Genomic DNA, 17649 nt, shown 5'->3' on the forward strand with positions numbered 1-17649 from the left:
GTATGTGCACTGAAGGTGTTTCGGGCCCTGTTGTCCATTGAAGGTCAGACAGCAATTGAGAATCAAGACTCTTGGGGCTGAATGGGTCCCAAGTAAAACTGGATTGGCCTGGCCCTTGGCAGCCACACAGCAGCTGCACAGAGAAGGCCCCGGCGACCCTGCCTTCTTCAGGGATCGTTCACCTCGGCCCACTTACCATCTGTGTGCACGTTTTGTTTTTCAGGACCGTCCCTGTCCATAATGTGCCTGTCTGTGTGGATGAAGAAGCAGACGTCCTCACGCTTGGTACGTTTGGTGATCCCCAACACGAGGTTTGGCTGGGCAGTCTGTGTGCCAGGCCCAGAGCTAACTGCTGGGGCCCTGGGCAAGCCTTAGTTTCCTCATAGGTCAAGCAGGGGTTTGGGCAGGATGGTCTTCCAGCTCCCAAACCGGGACTGATTCCTCACATGAGGACCTGACTCTGGGGATAAAACCTGAGCATTTCCAAAATGGAACCTCTGACCATCTTTCCCTGAGCCTCTCCTGCTGCTGAGTCCCCCCACCCTCTTCCTCTCCCACAGGGCTAGCCTCAGAGCTTCTGAGGACTCCTTTCTTGTCCTCGTATCCAGTGGTCACCCAATGCCCCCACACCAGTAGCTTCTCTCTGTGTTGTTGTTCAGTCATATCCGCCTCTTGGTGACCCCATTTGGGAGGGGTTGGCTGTTTCCTTCTCCAGCTTTTTTAAAGATGAGGAGGTGAGGCAGACAGGGCGAAGTGACTTGGCCAGGGTCACCCAGTTAGCAAGTGTCTGAGGCTGCATTTGAACTCAGGAAAATGAGTCTTCCTGCCTTGAGGCCGGGCCCTCTATGTCCCGTGGCACCGCTCCCCCGCCCCCCATCAGTTTCTAAGGACAATTTAAAACTGCTGATTTTGTCATCACTCAGTAGCCGGGGCTTGGGGCGAGGCCCTTCTCCCGTGCCTGCCTCAGTTCCCTCAGCCTCTGCCCTCACTGAGGTCATGGCTTTGTCAGCCTTGCAGAGATCTTCCTGAGTGCTGGCTCTGCTGCTTCCGGGACACCTCTCCTTCGCTCGACTTCCCAGGAGAAGGAGCCGTGCCTCTTCCCCACTCCCTTGCTGAGTTGCCCTGGGCAACTCTCTTCTCTGAGTGGCAGAGAGAGTGGCCGCCTGCACGGGTGGAGGAAGTCTTCTTGGTCAGGCGTTCCCTCTACCCATGAAACACTGACCCCGGACCCTGCTACTTTTGGACGTGGCCCTGGATTCTGGGAGGGGGGGTGGGGAGAACATGCCAGACCTGGATGGTAGCCCCCGAGCAAGAGTTAGAGTGTGGGGACAGCAGCAAGACCAGGGTGCCTAGACTGTGCTGTGCAGGAAGGGGAGGAACAGAGTGAGAATGTCAAATGGCTTGGACCCGAGTTCAGATTCTGCCTCAGATCCTGTTTCCCTCAATTTCCTCATCCATAAAATGGGCTGGAGCAGGAAATGGCCGAGCCCTCCAGTATCTCTGCCAAGAAAACCCCAAACGGGGTCACCGTGGAAATGAGTAAACAGTAACATCGAGATACCCTCTGCTTCAGAGAAACACATCCCAGCTGCCTTGTCTCATGTCCCTCACGTCTGGCTTGTGGGTGACCTGAGCAAAGCCACCAGTGATGCCGTTTTCTCAGAGTCTACCTAGAAATGATATTTTAGGGGATATTTGGAGACTCTACTCTCAAACCATCGTGGTAATTAATTATTACGGGATGAGGAGGAGAATCGTCTCTTGGCTGGGCTTGTCTACACATTCTTTCCATGGTGACTTGGAGTATTTGGCTCCAAACACCAAGACTCTCTTTGCCCGCCTGGATGCGGACCTTGCTAGGGGCCCAATGTGCCTGCACTGTGAGCATGGTAGGAATGTTCCCCCAGAAGAGAAGGTAAGTTTCTGAACCCTTCAGTACCTCCATGAGTACAGCAAAGGGCCTGGGACTCAGGGAATTCACGTGTCCTGTTTCTCGTGTTTCAGAGGACGTGGAAGATGAAGAACTTTTGAATGAGGGCCTTGTCCAGCCCTCAAGCCTGGTGATGCCTTTGCTGAAGCTGCAGGTGACGTCCAAGCCAATGAGCCTCTCAGCAGCAAAAGTAGGTCTGGCCTTTGGGGGGGGGGGGCCTGGGCTGCTTGGGATGGACAGAAGGGATGTGCCTGGGGGGGTGGGCATAACAACATGGTGTGCTGTTGCTATAGCCCAGAGAAAGGGGAGTCACAGGGCAGAAGCGGGTAAGTACGTGGTCCCAGCAGCTGGCTGGTAGAAGTGTTCTGGGACTTCAGAAAATGAGCCCTTCCGAGTGGAAGTCACTGAGGAGATGCAGCTGCAGGCGAGGTTCAGGGGGTCGTGGGGGGCCACACAGGGGCCAAGTGCTGAACAGAGAAGCCAGGGGCATGGCCGGCATCTCATCTAAGCCCTTATTGTTTCTTTCTAATTTAATGTAATTTTTAGGGTTTTTTCTAATTACACGTAAAGATAGTTTTCGACATTCATTTCTGTCAGATTCTGAGATCCACATTTCTCATCCCCTCCCGAGGCCAGCCAGCAGTCTGATAGAGGCTGTACGTTACGATCATGTTAAACATGTTTCCACATTAGTCGTGTTGTGAGAGAAGAATCCGAACAAAAGGGAAAATCACAAGAGAAACAACAGGAACAACAAAAGTGACAGTCGTCTGCATTCAGACTCCACAGTCCTTTCTCAGGATGTGGAGAGCATCTTCCTTCATGAGTCCTTTGGCCTTGTCTTGGGTCATTGCCCTGCTGAGAAGAGCCAGGTCTCTCACAGTGGATCATCACCCAGTGTTGTTGATACTGTGGGCAGTGTTCTCCTGGTTCTGCTCCCTTCACTCAGCATCAGTTCACATTGGTCTTTCCAGGTTTTTCTGAAATCTGTCTTCTAAGCCCTTATTTTATTGGGAGAGGCATTGGAGGCAACGCCCTCTGACTCTGGTGCCCCATAGTGTGCCCACTGCAGGGCATGGCGATGGCACGGCTAAGGCAGTTTGGCTCCTGCTGGTCACTGGGCCCAGAGAGGCTGCCTGGTTTGCAAGGGCCAGAATGAGAACTACAGTACACAGAGAAGATGTGGAGGGGAGCAGCAAGGAGAGCTGTTCAGGGAGCAAGCTCAGTGCAGAGAGGACTGGTCATGAGTCAGAAAGACCAGGGTTCAAGTTCTGCCCCTGCCACAGGCTAGCTGGGGGCACTAGGCATGACACTCGAAGATTCTCAGGCACAGAAAAGGAGTGGACCTGCCTTGGGGGAGCGACTGTGCACCCAGGGAGCAGCAGGACCATCTGTCTCTGACAAAGACAGGTCACTGCTGTCCATCCCAGCCTTACTCACCCACTGCAGTGAACGTGAGGAAAGGACAGTTGCTCATAAAACCACTATAAGTCGATGGAGAAGAGAACCGACAACCAGGAGCAGGCACTGTTAGCAGATGGGCAGGAGGGTGGGCCGCTCTCAGTTGCACCCAAGTCCTTATTTCTCCTCCTCCTTGATGAACAAAGGCCCCAAAAGCAGTTTGGGAGAGTGAGAGAAGCTACCCCAACCCAAGGGGCTGCAGGGGGCTCAGGAGCTGAGCTGCGGAAGGTGCAGGGTGGGAGGGCAGTCAGAATCAATGAGCATTTGGTCGGGCAGCCAGGTGGTGCAGTGGATAGAGCCAGGAGAACCCGAGGTCAAATCCAGACTCAGACACATGTTAGCTGTGTGACCCTGGGCAAGTCATTCACCCGATTGTCTCAAACATCCGGAGCCATCTCCTCATGTCCTGATGTATAACTTGCCACTGGACCCAGATGCTCTGGAGGAGAGTGAGGCTGGTGACCTGGAGGCACGGCCTTCCTCACCTAAATCCAAGTCGGGACATCCCCCAATGTCATGGTCCTCCTGGAGAATGAAGGACAAAGAACAGCAAAAACAAACATTGATGAAGGGCCTACTATGTGCAGGCACTGCGCTAAGTGCTGGGAATGAATACAAACGGAGGCAAAACAGCCCCAGCTCTCAGGAAGCTCACATAGACATGCAAGCCAGTCTATGCAAAGGGAGCCATAGGCAGGATAAATAGGAAACGGAGGGAAGGCACCAGCATTAAGAGGGATTGGGGACGGCTTCCAGTGAAAAGGGGGGTTTTCATTGGGACTTAAAAGAAGCCAGGGAGTTCACTAGGTAGAGCCGAGGAGCAGGCCAGGGAGGATGCCCAGAGGAAGTCCCACAGGTGGGCCAGCTGGGCTGTCAGTGGCCTTGGACTGGAGAGCACGTGTCAGGGAGTGGCCTAGAAAAGGATTGGAAAGGCAGGAGGGGCCTGGGCTAGGATCATTTTCTATTTGCTCTTGAGGCCGTGGGGAGCCCCTGGAATTTATTGAGGAGGAGATGACACAGTCAGATCTACTTAGGAAAATCCCTTGAATTGCTGAATGGAGGTTGGAGGGGGGTGGGGAAAGACTGGAGGAGGGCAGACCTGGGGGGGGGGCGCGTTTGTACCAGGGTTGGGGCAGTGTAAGAAGAGGCTGTATTGGAGAGATGTAGCAGAAGTGAGATCAATAGGCCTTGGCAACAGCTTGGATATGGGGCGGGGCGGGGTCAGATAGAATGAGGAGTCGAGGATGACACCTAGACTGGGAGGAGGTGACATTTAAAACTAAATGTGTGGTTGCCTTGAATTTAGCACCTTTGGCCTAAATTTAGCAGTCTTTGGGCATTAAGCCTTTATTAAAGCATACCAGGTATTAGTAAAGAGAACACGTAGAGTTCAGAAAGTTAAGAAAAGGCCCATCTAGCCTAGATCTCCAGCCTGTTCTGGCTCTTCCTCAAGTCCTCCACCAGGAGCCTGCTTCAGCCAGGAACTGCTGGAGCAGGTCTGGAGGAGAGGCGGTCCTTACACACTGCTTCAAGCTGATTGGTTAGCATCATCCAAATCCATTGGTTCACTGGACTTTGAAGGTGGTCTCGAGTTAAGTTCAAAGTCTTTAGCTTCTGAAAACAATACCTTCTTTGTTTTTTGGTTGTTTTTTTTTTTTTTAGTGAGGCAATTGGGGTTAAGTGACTTGCCCAGGGTCACACAGCTAGTAAGTGTTAAGTGTCTGAGGCCAGGTACTCCTGACTCCAAGGCCGGTGCTCTATCCACTGCACCACCTAGCTGCCTGAACAATACCTTCTTAAAGGCTAGCCAGGTGTGCTTACAATCTAGTTAACTTGAAGTAGGCAGTCAACCACTCTCACTTAATTCAATCAGTTTAGATTAATCTCCAGGTGAGCCTTTGAGTATCTGCCAAATCACATTATTTTATCACAGGGGAAAGATTTTTTTAAGATGTCTACTGGACGTACAGTTGGAGATGTAAGACTGGAGGTCAAGAGAGAGGCTGGCACAGGCTAGGTAAATTTGAGGATCCTCGGCACAGAGAGCAGTTACCATCCATGGCAGCTGATGAGGTCGCTCAGTGAAGCAGTGTGGAGGGAGGAGAGGAGAGAGCCCTGTGGGGCCCTTATGGCTAGAGGAGGAGGAGGAGAAGAACCAGGTGAGAGAGGGGCCCTGAATGCCTGGAGAGAGGTGAGAGTGACCCTCAGCGTCCAAGGCTGCAGAGGCCAAGGAGCATGAAGACTGAGAAAAAGCCACTGGATTTGGCAACTAAGGGATAGATCCCTGGTGACTTGGGAGAGCTTTGGGTGGGAGGATGAGGTTGGAAGGGTTAAGAAGGGGATGAGAGGAGAGAAAGGGGAGACCCCTCTTGTAGGTGACCTTTTCCAGGAGTTTAGCTACAAAAGGCAGAGGAAAAGTAAGTCGAGAGTGGGGATGGAAGGATTAAGTGAGGGGGGTTTGTTTGTAGTAGACAGAGATTGAAGCTAAGTGAAAGAGAAGGGATGACAGGAGAAAATCTGTGGGATCCCTGGAGCAGCCTTGGTCAGGAGTCAGGCCACCTCCTCATGTCAGATAGGGGTGAAGGAGGAGGGAGGGGCAGAAGGCACCAGACGGATGGAGGTAAGGAGGCGGTGAGAAGGGGGAGCTCATGGTGAGTGACCAAAATAGTAAGGATACCTGCTCCACACTAATACTGATTACATCGTTAAATCAGTGCTATAATAGTCATAATTATAATAACGCAATGGTGACCCCAAATAGACATAGATTCAGCAAATAAACTCACAGGCATTGAATCTCCCTTACACAGAGAAATATTGCCTACTTCCTGGAAAGAACATTGGTCCATAGAAATAAAAGAAGAGCATTTTAAATCATGTTGCCATCCTGAATACTCAGTCTTCTCCAAACTACATGGAATGAGAAGCTCTTAAAATATGGAAGTCTATGAAAGAAGTGAAGACGATCTTGGACCAGGTCCATGTTCCTGTGAAGCTGGCGGGAGAATGCCCCTCACAGATGCTTTCTCCATCACCTGATGGTGCCTAGAGGTGTTGATAGTTGGAGCTGGTGGGCTGGGTCTTCCCTGAAGAGAGGTGTTTATCCCCTTCTGGGGCTGCAGTGGTGGGCCTCTGCCCCAGGCTGATGTGAAGGAGCTCTGACCACCAAAGAGGAGAATGGAACAGATTGTTGCTTTGTGTCATGTCCTGGAGCTGTAAGGAACATTAGATTTCATCTGTCTGTTTAAAAATAGTACCTTATTTCTTCCTAATTATATGTAAAGACAGCTTTTAGCATTCATTTTTTTAAAATTTTGAGTTCCTAGTTCTCTTTTCCCTCTCCCTGAGACAGTAAAAAGTTTGATATCGTATCACTTGTGCAATAATGCAAAACGTTTTCATATTAGTCATATTGTGAAAGAAAACACAGGCCAAAAAAAAACCCATGAAAAAATAAAGTGAAAAACAGTCTGCTTCAGTCTTCATTAAGACTCCATCAGTTCCTTTTCTGGAGGTGGCGGCATTTTTCGTCATGAGTCCTTTGGACTTGTCTTGGATCGTTGTATTGCTGATAATAGGCCAGTTGACATCGTCCGGCATTGCTGTTACCATGTACAGTGTTCTCTTGCTTTTGCTCTCTTCACTTTGAATCAGTTTCTGTAAGTCTTTCCAGCTTTATCTTATTTTTTATTTAATTTTTTTCCAAATGAAAATCTGCCTTCTATTCCTTCCACCCCCACATTGAGAAAGCAAGAAAATCAAAACTCTTATTACAGACATGTATAATCAAACACCATTTTCATTTTGGTCATGACCAAAAAACAGACTGTACTTGGCACCCTAAGTCTGTCGCCACTCTAATCTGGAGGCGGCAGTGCGCTTCTTCCATCCCAAGTCCTTTAAGGTTGCAATTGGTCATTTTGTTGATCAGTGTTCCAAAGTCTCTCAGTTATTCATCTTTACGGTATTGTGATTCCATCGATTGTTCTCCTGATTCTGTCCATTTCATTCTGTCTCAATTCATGCAAATCTTACCAGATTTTTCTGAAACCATCCCCTCGATCCTGTCTTATAGATAATCTGTTACATCATATTCATAGACCATAACTTGTTTCACCATTCCCTCATTTTCCATGGTCTCACATGAGGCTGTCAGACCCAGTTCAGGTGTTGGGCCAATGTGAGCACCTTTGGACACACATCCTGCAGGTGCCAGAGATGCCCTGAAGATAAATGTGAGTCAGGGACAGAAGGGGGATTGAGTCCAAGGACTCGAGTTCTTGTCTTGCACCACTAACCATGTGACCACCTGCTCTGTCACCTCACTAAGATGTTCTGAGCATCATACAAAAGAATGGATCTGGAAGGACTAATTGGAAGAATCGTGTATTCCTTAAACATGTCACATTGGGCTTGCAATATGAAAGAGACTACCAGAGCTCTCCTCTGTTTGAAACGAGGGAATTCTGTGTGCAGCCACAGAGCTGACTTGTTTCATTGTTATGATCACAAGTCAAATGATCCCTCTATCTTCTTTTTAAGGAAATAAAAGCCATTCTGTTTGGCTCAACTCTTTGGGGCTTCAATGAAGAATGGAAATCGCAGAATTTTATATTCAGTGAAGTGACTCAGCTCAGATATGGCCTTGTGCAGAACAAGGTAGGCACCTTGGATCTCTCTGCCACCTATGGCACTGGGAGGAGGCCTGGGCTGTACAGGGAGGGGGCACTGTTTGAGAAATCAGCCTGACTCTGTGCTTCGTGCCCCCAAAGCCCATTGTTTCCCCACCTGACCAGATGGTCCTGTGGGGCAGGGAGCACAGGCCCACAGCTGTCTGGCCACACAGAGTTCTCCTGGCTGGACGCAAGGCTGACCTGACCTCCTTGTTCCAGAGGCATTCGACTCTATTTTTGTTGAACAGTTTTTCCCTTTGCAATTTAGGGAAACAGATGCACTGTGGTTGCTCTTGGCTGACCTTTTCACCTACCAAATTTTTTACCTGGGTTCAAAACACTCCAAATTGTTATCCTAAAATTTCATTTCACATCAGTATAAGATAAAAGAATTATCAAGTGATGCTGAAGAACTGAATGAGGCTCTGTTTCTAACCCTGTGAGGACCAGCATGCTCTGTCTCCCTCTGCCTCAACCCCTATAGGGTGGGGGTGGGGTCCCCCCATTGGCTGTCCTGTTCTGATCCAGCATGGCAGCCCAGGGTCACACCCATTGGGGGTGATTCGGGAGGACTTGGGGTGATGTCTAGAGTCCCCTAATCTGGAGCTTTTCCCAGATGGATGGGGAAATGAGGAAAGGGACACAAGCTTGTTCCTTAAGTGCCTGCTGTTTTTTACAAAGACTATCTCATTTGTTCCTCACAACTGCCCTGAGAGATCCCTGCTTTACACATAAGGAAACGGGTGGGTAGAGGCTTGGCGACTTGCCGAGGGCCACAGAGCTGGTTGGTGCCTGAGGCTGGATTTGAGCTCATCTCTTCACTTGGGGCCCCAAGTCTGAATAGCACCCTAGAATCATTGCTCAGTGGGACTTGGCGTCCTTGTCACCCTTGCATCTGATTCTTTGTAGGGAGGACCCTGTGGCGTTTTGGCAGCTGTTCAGGGCTGTGTCCTGAAAAATCTCTTGTTTGGGGGAGAAAGAAGAAGTACCAGCATTCGGTAAGTCACCAACTCTGGTGAAGCTTCCATAGTTAAGGAGACTTTGAGAAATTTCCTCTGGAAAAGACAGCCAAGCAGACCTATGCTAGCAAGAAATGACTCACCTGTGAGGGGTTTCTAAAAAATCATTCATTAATGGGTCCATTTAAAATTGCAGCACTTCATGAATTGACTTGGTGATTGTTCACGGCAGTGTTTTTTTTTTTAATTCATTCATTATTTATTTACTTTTAGCATTCTTGTCTTTTTAAATTTTGGGTTCCAAACTCTTTCCCTTTCTCCCCTCACCCACTACAAAGGCAAGCAACATGGTATCAGTTATAGGTGTGAAATCATGCAAAACATATTTCCATATTAGCTATATCACAAAAAGTAAGAAAAATCAAGTGAGTTTACACTCAGAGTTCATCATTTCTCCCTGGAGGTCTATAGCAGCTTTTTCATCATGAGTCTTTCGGAGTAGTCTTAGATCATTGTATTGATCAGAGCAGCCAAATGTTTCAGTTGTTTGTCATTACAACATTGTGATTACTGTGCACAATGATCTCCCAGTCCTCACTTCACTTTGCATCAGTTTTTACGGCTCTTGCTACGTATTTCTGAAATCACCCCCTCGTCATTACTTATAGCACAGTTCCATCACAATCACATATTGGCTTATTCAGCCATTCCCTAGTTGATGAGCATCCCTTCGATTTTCCATTTTTTCCACAAAAAGAGCCGCTGTAAATATTTTTGTGCTTATAGATCATTTTCCTTTTCTTTGATCCCTTTGGGATATAGAGCTAGTAGTTGTATAGCTGGTCCAAAGGGCACGCACAGTTTTATAGCTCTTTGGTCATAGTTCCGAATTGTTCTCCAGAATGATTGGACCAGTTCACAATCCCACCAGCAGTTCATTAGTGTATCTATTTTTCCTTACTCTTCTCCAGCATTTATCATTTCTTACAGGCATGAGGTAGTGCCTCAGAATTGTTTTAGTTTGCATGTCTCTAATCATTAGTGAATTTAGAGCATTTTTTTCATATTACCAAAGATAGCTTTGATTTCTGCCTATTCATGTCCTTTGACATTTTATCAGTTTCCACATTGATATCTTCTCAGTTTATGTCTTGTTCTTCCCTGCCACCCTGGTAGCTTTTTATGGTCAGGTTCTTTTTTGTCGTTTGCTCATTTTTCTAGCCTCTTTCTTGACTTTGAATCTTATGTTTTTTGTTGTTGTTTTTTTGTGGGGCAATGAGGATTAAATGACTTGCCCAGGGTCACGCAGCTAGTAAGTGTCAAGTGTCTGAAGCCAGATTTGAATTCAGGTCCTCCTGAATGCAGGGCCGGTGCTTTATCCACTGGGCCACCGAGCTGTCCCTGACTTTGAATCTTATGATGTAGTTGGGCTCTGCTTACCCTGGGTCGGGGAGGCACTGTCCCAAGCGTCTGGATTTTTGAGTCCGCTGTTTTCAGAACTGGTTCTCGGGGTCTGCATGTTTCTGGTGCTTCCAAGGTGATGGACAGAGGTGTGGTCACTGCTTTCCTGCAGCCACCAGGGCTAGTGCTCCTTTTGACCCTGGAACTGTGAGGGTTTATTGGAGAGTTGTTTGGAGAGCGATGTTGGGAGAATTCAGCTGAGTGGCTGCCTCTAATCTATCATCTTCCACATTAGCTTCAACAATGACAATTGAGCATTGCCCTGTCTTCCTGCCTGCCTTTTCTTCAGATGTCTCATGGCTTCCCTTTCCCCTTCCCAGCAGAGACCCTTCCCTTGGACTGCATGCTGGACGCACCTCGGGTCAGGTGCTGCTGTCGCTTTCTGTGCAATTATTCCAAGACCAAATGCCTGAAAGAACTTCAGGGCCTTACTCTTGAAAACAGGAGTGCCTGAGTCCACCCTTGGTTCCTCATGCTTCATGTCCCCTGAGCCTCGCTGACTTGGGAAAGAAGCTGATTCCTTTTGTCCATGGCCATATGCCGGTCACACCATCTCCCTGCCCTAGTCACTGTCTTCTCCTTTCTAGATACTGGGCCCTGAGCAGACCACTGATCCCAGCTGTGCCGTGTGCACCCAGGGTTTCTGCATGCAACTTCTCTTCCTCACACCTTGTGTCCAGTGGCTGTGGTGTAGGCCACAGCCCATCACCGATTGATACTGAGCTGTCTTTTGGTCAGTTCATCCCTCTTAGAAGCTTTTGCCCGTTGAATCCAGCCTGTCAGTATCCTTTTGGATCCTTAGTCTGTCATCCCGTATGGGATCTCTGCTGCCCGGCTTTCTCCAGGTCTTGATAAAACATGTGGTAGAATCAGGCCCAGGACAGAGCCCTGTGGTACCTCACTAGACACCTACTTCCAGGGGGATGTCAGTGCTTTGGGCCAGATCTTTGAAGCAGTTCCACACCCAAGCACCTCTCCTTGGGCTCTGTCCATATCTTGGTCAGACCCCCGAGGATATTGTGGATCCTTCTTGTAACTCTACCCCAAACTCCAGGTGACTTGTCCAGTTTCAGGTCTGACCTCTGCCCCTCACCTTTTCACACAGTCATCGTGATTTTGACGGTGTTTAAACTGCACAGGGTTTTCCTTCCTTCCTTGTCTTCTTTTCATGACTTGCAGCTTTTTGCCCACCCGGGACAATAGCAGTGCCAGTGGCGTCTTCCAGGGATTGGCCTTGGCCGACAGACTGGAGGTGGTCACCCCTTGTTTCTGCTGTCACGTCCTCTGAGCAGGAGGTGCTCATGCTGGCCTCAGTCACGCTCGAGCCTTTCTTCTGGCTGTTGGGCCTCTGCCCCTCCTGTGGGCTCTGTCCCTTGCTTGCTCAAGCCTGCACGTCTCGTCACCACATTCGACCGTGTATGCTCCGCAACGGGAGAGCTGAGTGGACAGAAAGCTGGCTGTGCATCCTGTCTCTGCTCCTTGCCAGGCCTGTGTCTCTGGAGGAGTCACTTGGTGTCTCCTTCTCTAGGAATGTGCTGTGCAATCACCAAGGCCCCTGAACACTGATGATCAAGGAATTCTCCAGTGGCCAGTGTAAGTGCTGCTGCTGCTCCTTCTATGAGACCCCAGGACCGGACAAAGCAGCAGCGCTGACAGTGACCGAGGGCTCTCCCTTCTCAGCCATCAGGGGGATGGGCACATGCAGGGAGTCCTTGTCTCACCAGGTCTCTGCCCCCTGAACTGGCTGCAGCCCTTTGGGACAGAGACTGACCGCACAGTTCCATGGGGGCTTCTTGCAGACATCCAGTTCTCCATGTTTCAAGGCTCTGTCCATTCCCTCCTCTGAGATAGGACTTAGCACTTGCTCCAGCCTCATGCCAGCTTCTCCATCCTGTGCTACCCTCCATGCTCTTGGACAGGCTGAGTTCAGGTACCTGTGGGACATCCTGTGTGAAAGCATGTGGGACGAGGTGCAGCTGTTGGGGAAGTCGGGGCTGTAATTCTAGATTTGGGAATCACCAAATAGAGATGAACTCTGAGCCTCTGGAGCTGATGAGATCCTCAAGTGAAAACAAATGGATGAAGATGGCGGAACTTCAGGGGACCCCATGGTCAGTGGGAGTGATCTGGATAAAGATCCAGGTTGACTTCAAACCAAATCGTGTCTGCAGACCCTTTTTGCTACCTACCCCAGACGTTTGCTCCAATGGAGAGAGCCCCGGGTGTCCCCTGGGCTCCCCAGCCTTGGAAAGGCCGACTGGAAGGGCCAGGCCTGGCCAGACTTGAGGTTTCCCAAGGAGGACTCTCGCCTCTGTCCGTGGAACTGTCCAGTAACTCATTTCAGCTGAAAACTGAGCCTCCCAGATACTTTTGGACTCTGCTTTTGGAAGCCTCAGAGGAAATCATGGATCTTTTCCTAACAATCAGGGCAGAGTCTTTCAGTCTATTCCAGGAAGGGCTTGTCAGCTGTTCTCCCAGGCCTTGAAGTCATGCGTTCCATGGGCCTCCCGGCCCAGCTCACCTCATGAACCCGTGCTTTCATGTGGGTGCCATGAGGCTGCTGCTTCCTCTCCCTGCAATGAGTGACCCTCCCAGGGGAAGGCGGGCATCGCCACGGAGGACAGAGAGCCAGAGCCAGAGCTTTGTACCGAGGCCGACGCCCTGCTCTCGGTTACTCAGGAGCAGTGGCGGGGAAGGGCAACTCTTGTTGGGCGCGAGGCTATGCCCAGGCCTTGTTCCTCTGCCCCTGCCACCAGCGGAGTGGTCCTTCGTTACATAGTGACCAAGCTCTGGACTCAAGTGCTTTGTGTGGGAAACAGCTCAGGCCTGGGGGGCCCAGAGTTGTGAACCCAAAGCAGGTCAGTGCTTGGCTGTGTGCTTCTGCCTCTCTAGGTCTGAGAGGGGGAGTGTGAGTTCCTTGGGAGTGGGGACTGCTTCGGTTTGGGTAGCTGTGTCCTCAGCACACAGCAGAGCCTGGCCCATGGAAAGCGCTTAATTCAGTGCCTATTTGTTAACGGATTGGCTTGGCAAAGTGAATCATGAGGGAAGACTCATTCTCAGTCCATCTCAATTGAGCAAGCACCTGAGCAAATTCAGTGCCTGGCACTTAGTAGGACTTAATCGATGCTGGCAGAAAAGCCTGCTTATTTCTGGGCTGTGGGATCTGGTCCATTCCCAGCCAGCCCATCTCTAGGGTCACTGCCCTGCCCGGAAACTCATCCAAACCACTCGGTTTGAGCTCATTCGGCAGGCCTGTTTCTTCTTCCACCTCCTACCTTACCTGGGGTTTAGATTCCCTGTTAGCTCCCTTTCTCCCACCCTTTCCAACATGAAAAATCTTATCTTACAATTCACTTTGACAGAGGAAAAGAAATAACATGGGCATGAAACAGTTCTGAGATTCTCGACATTTCCCCCCCAAGTCCATCCTCTGTCCCTCCCTCATAGCAAAGCCAAATGACGAGTGACATCATCCCCTCTGTGGCTCTTTTCATTTGTGGTCGTGTGGTTCTCCTGGTACTGCTGACTTTCCTTTGCACCCCACTGGAGAGGTCCTTATGGTCACCATCCCTTTTCTTCTTCCCATACAGCCTCCATCTGTAAGCTGATCCCTTCCTTGTACTAAGGTTAACACGTTTACCATCTTCTCCTAAGCCTCTGTCTGTTCTGGCAGGGAGGGTCCCTGGAAGCCTCCTGAGAGGACAGGCCGCTCTCGAGTCACCCCGCCTTCTCCCAGTTTTCATACATGTGGTCTAACAGTCTGAGCTCCCTGGAAGCCCCCTTCAGTCCCATCACTCTCCAGACTCCCGCCCCCTCCGCTTCCAGATCAGGGTCACTGCTGGCCAGCTCATCGTCACGACGTGCCTCTCAGGTGGGCCTTTCTTTTAGAGCCCAGGGCCACGGAGGTTCCCTAGATGCCTTCTCTGTAGATGCCAGCCAGCCTCCGTGTGGAATTCCTTTTGCCGAGCCATTTCAGACTCTGTGACGTCAGGGACGTTGTTTGTGGTTCTCCTCCTTGGTTACGCAGCTCTAGAATACCGGTGTTGACGTCTCTAACTTCTGCAGGATGAAGCGGTCCTGAATGGATCAGTGACTTACATAGGGTGCATTGAGGAGGCCTCCCTGACAGTGATGGCTGGTCCCCGCCAGCACAGATTCAATGGCCAATAGTGAGGGAGGCATGAATCGCAGAACTTGGGAGACCTGGCTCACCATCATTGCTTCCAAGACCGAGATTCTCTGATTCCAAGAAGGAAAAGAGTCCTAGAGGTGAGCGTGGCCACCAGTAGTCTCAGGATGTTATTGCAGAATTGAACATGGGAGACCTTGATGGAGGCAGGAAAAAGATCATCCCGAAAGCCATTTTTTCACTAAGCTCTTGGAACGCGTCATCAAAGTGGCAGCTGTGGTCCTTCTGGGCCATTCCTTCTAGCCAGCGATGGAGGGCTTATGAGACCATGCGGTCATGCTGAGAGTAGCAGGCATGCATGACCTCAACCTAAGGGAAGCACAGGCCTGTCCTGGGAGTTGGGGCGACTTGTGTGGAGCCCTGGCTCACGGTGTTCTCGGCTCAAAGCCTGACTCTGGGGCTCCTCTGCCTCTCTCGCTAAGGGAAACACTATCCCCCTCTAGCTATGGAGGAACTCCAGAATGCAGACCCCTGGTGCCCAGCACACGGAGTGCATGCTGACTGTAAGGTGGGACCCAGCTTCTTAAGAAGTCAGTTCAAGTGTAGTTTTTAGGAGCACGGGAGCTGACCAAAGCCGCCTGCATCCAGGATTGTTGGAGGAGGGACACGTGCAGGCACACGTTTGTTCCCAGTGATGGCCGTCACTGAGGCATGCCTAGGCCATGGGCAGATCTGTGTGTGAGTGTGTGCTCGGGACAGTGGGGCCTCCACGTAGTTCATTTATCCTTTTCACCAGGAAAGGGTTCTGGATGAGGAGAGGGTGAGCATGGGAGGGTGGCCTCCAGGGAATTCATGCCGAGATAAAGGATTCTTGGCATGGAAGATATTTTTGTTTTTGCAGGAGTGTCTGGCTTTATCAAGGCTAATTCCATCAGGGCAGGACCTTTTCTTGATGAGAAAGGAACCAGACAAATGAACAGTCATGTGTATTTTTCCAGTGGCTGAAGCAAAACAGGGAACTCATTGAGCAGCTCACGCATTTTAAAAGATGCTTTCTAGATGGTGGCATAACTGTACACTAGGGGTGGAGATGAGAGTGGGGCACGGCTCTGTGGCCTAGCCATCGATCAGTCGAGCAGCAGTTGTCTGGTTGTCTGACTGTCTGTCTACCTATCTTATCTTATCTATCCATCTATCATAAAATGTATCTTATTGTTTTCCAGTTACATGTAAAGATAGTTTTCAACATTTGGTTTTTTAAAAAGTTACATGATTACTTTATTATGCATTTAAAAAGAATAGCAAGTTGTACACAATAGATTTGCAGTTTCATTGGCAATCTTTTATTAAGTAATAAATATTTTTATTTATAGTTTTGAATTCCAATTTTTATTCCTCTTTCCCTCCCTCCTCTCTCCCCTCCCTGTGGTGGTAAGCAATCAGATATGGGTTACACATGTATGATAGTGTAAAATGTTACCATATTAGTAATTTTGTACAAGAAAACTTGAATAAAAGAAAAAATGGAAGAAAGTGAAAAATAGGGGCAGTGAGGTGGCACAGTGGATAAAACATCAGCCCTGGATTCAGGAGGACCTGAGTTCAAATCCGGCCTCAGACACTTAACACTTACTACAAGCCGTGTGACCCTGGGCAAGTCACTTAACCCCAATCGCCTCACCAAAAAAAAGAAAGAAAGTGAAAAATAGCATGCTTCAGTCTGTTCCATCTCTGGAGGTGGATAATATGTTTCATCACTAGTCCTTTGGGATTGTCTTGGATCTTAGTGTTGTTGAGAATAGTTAAGTCATTCACATTTCTTCATCAGACAATATGGCTGTCACTGTGCACAATGTTCTCTTGGTTCTATTCACTTCACAATATATCAGTTCATACAAGTCTTTCCAGGCCTTTCTGAAATCATCCTGTTTGTCATTTCTTACAGCACAATCGTATTCCATCACCATTCTATACCACAGCTTGTTTAGCCATTCCCCAATTCATGGAGATCCCTTTGATTTCCAATTCATAGCCAACACAAAAAGAGCTGCTATAAATATTTTTGTACAAATAAGGCTTTTTCTCTTTTTGAGGATGTCTTTGGGATATAAACCTATCAGTGGTATTACTGGATCAAAGGGTATGCACGGTTCTATAGCCCTTTGGGGATAGTTCCAAACTGCTCTCCAGAATGGTTGGATCTTTTCACAACTCCACCAACAGTGAATTAGCATCCCAGCTTTCCCACATCCCCTCCAACGATCCAATATTTTCCATTTTTGTTATATTTACCACTCTGATAGGTGTGAGGTGATACCTCAGAGTCATTTTAATTTACATTTCTCTGATCAATAATGATCTAGAGCACTTTTTTATATGATTATAGATAGCTTTGATTTCTTTGTCTGAAAACTGTCTGTTCATATCCTTTGACCATTTATCAATTGGGGAATGACTTGTATTTTTTATAAATTTGACTCATTTCTCTATATAATTAAGAAATGAGGACTATATCAGAGATATTTGTTTGAAAAATTCTTTCCCAGTTTTCTGCTTCCCTTGTGGTCTTGGTTATGTTAGTTTTGTTTGTGCAAAACCTTTTTAATTTTATGTAATCAAAATGATCTATTTTATATTTTGTTTTACTCTCTATATCTTCTTTGGTCCTAAATTCTTCCTCTGCCCATAAATCTGACAGATAAATGATTCCATGCTCTCTTCATTTGTTTATGGTATCATCTTTTATGTGTAAATCATGCACCCATTTTGACCTTATTTTAGTATACAGTGTGAGATGTTGGTCTGTACCTAGTTTCTGCCATACTTCAACATTTGTTTCTGTAAGATTTGTTGTTCCAAATTTTTCTCCCTCCCTCCCTTTCCTTCCCCCTCCCCCAGACAGCAAGAAATCTGATATAGGTTATATATGGACAATCACATTAGAAATATTTCTGCATTAGTCATGCTGTGAAAGAAGAATCAGAACAAAAGGGAAAAACTTCAAAAAAGAAAAAAAGGTAGAAAGGTATGCTTCAA

General features: G+C 48.5%; 1 protein-coding gene across 3 annotated transcripts in view; it reads left to right on the top strand.

Moving 5' to 3' along the window:
- The window catches only part of MINDY4 (MINDY lysine 48 deubiquitinase 4), a 122799-nt gene that overhangs the window by 58726 nt on the left and 46424 nt on the right, over positions 1 to 17649 (top strand). For all 3 annotated transcript variants that reach the window (XM_043977088.1, XM_043977092.1, XM_043977099.1), the window contains 4 exons: positions 224 to 285; positions 2005 to 2120; positions 7934 to 8050; positions 8974 to 9062. In XM_043977088.1, the coding sequence (XP_043833023.1) occupies positions 224 to 285; positions 2005 to 2120; positions 7934 to 8050; positions 8974 to 9062 (384 nt within the window). The remainder of the gene's footprint in view (positions 1 to 223; positions 286 to 2004; positions 2121 to 7933; positions 8051 to 8973; positions 9063 to 17649) is intronic.

Source organism: Dromiciops gliroides, chromosome 1 (assembly GCF_019393635.1).
Source record: "Dromiciops gliroides isolate mDroGli1 chromosome 1, mDroGli1.pri, whole genome shotgun sequence".
Lineage (NCBI taxonomy): Eukaryota > Metazoa > Chordata > Mammalia > Microbiotheria > Microbiotheriidae > Dromiciops > Dromiciops gliroides.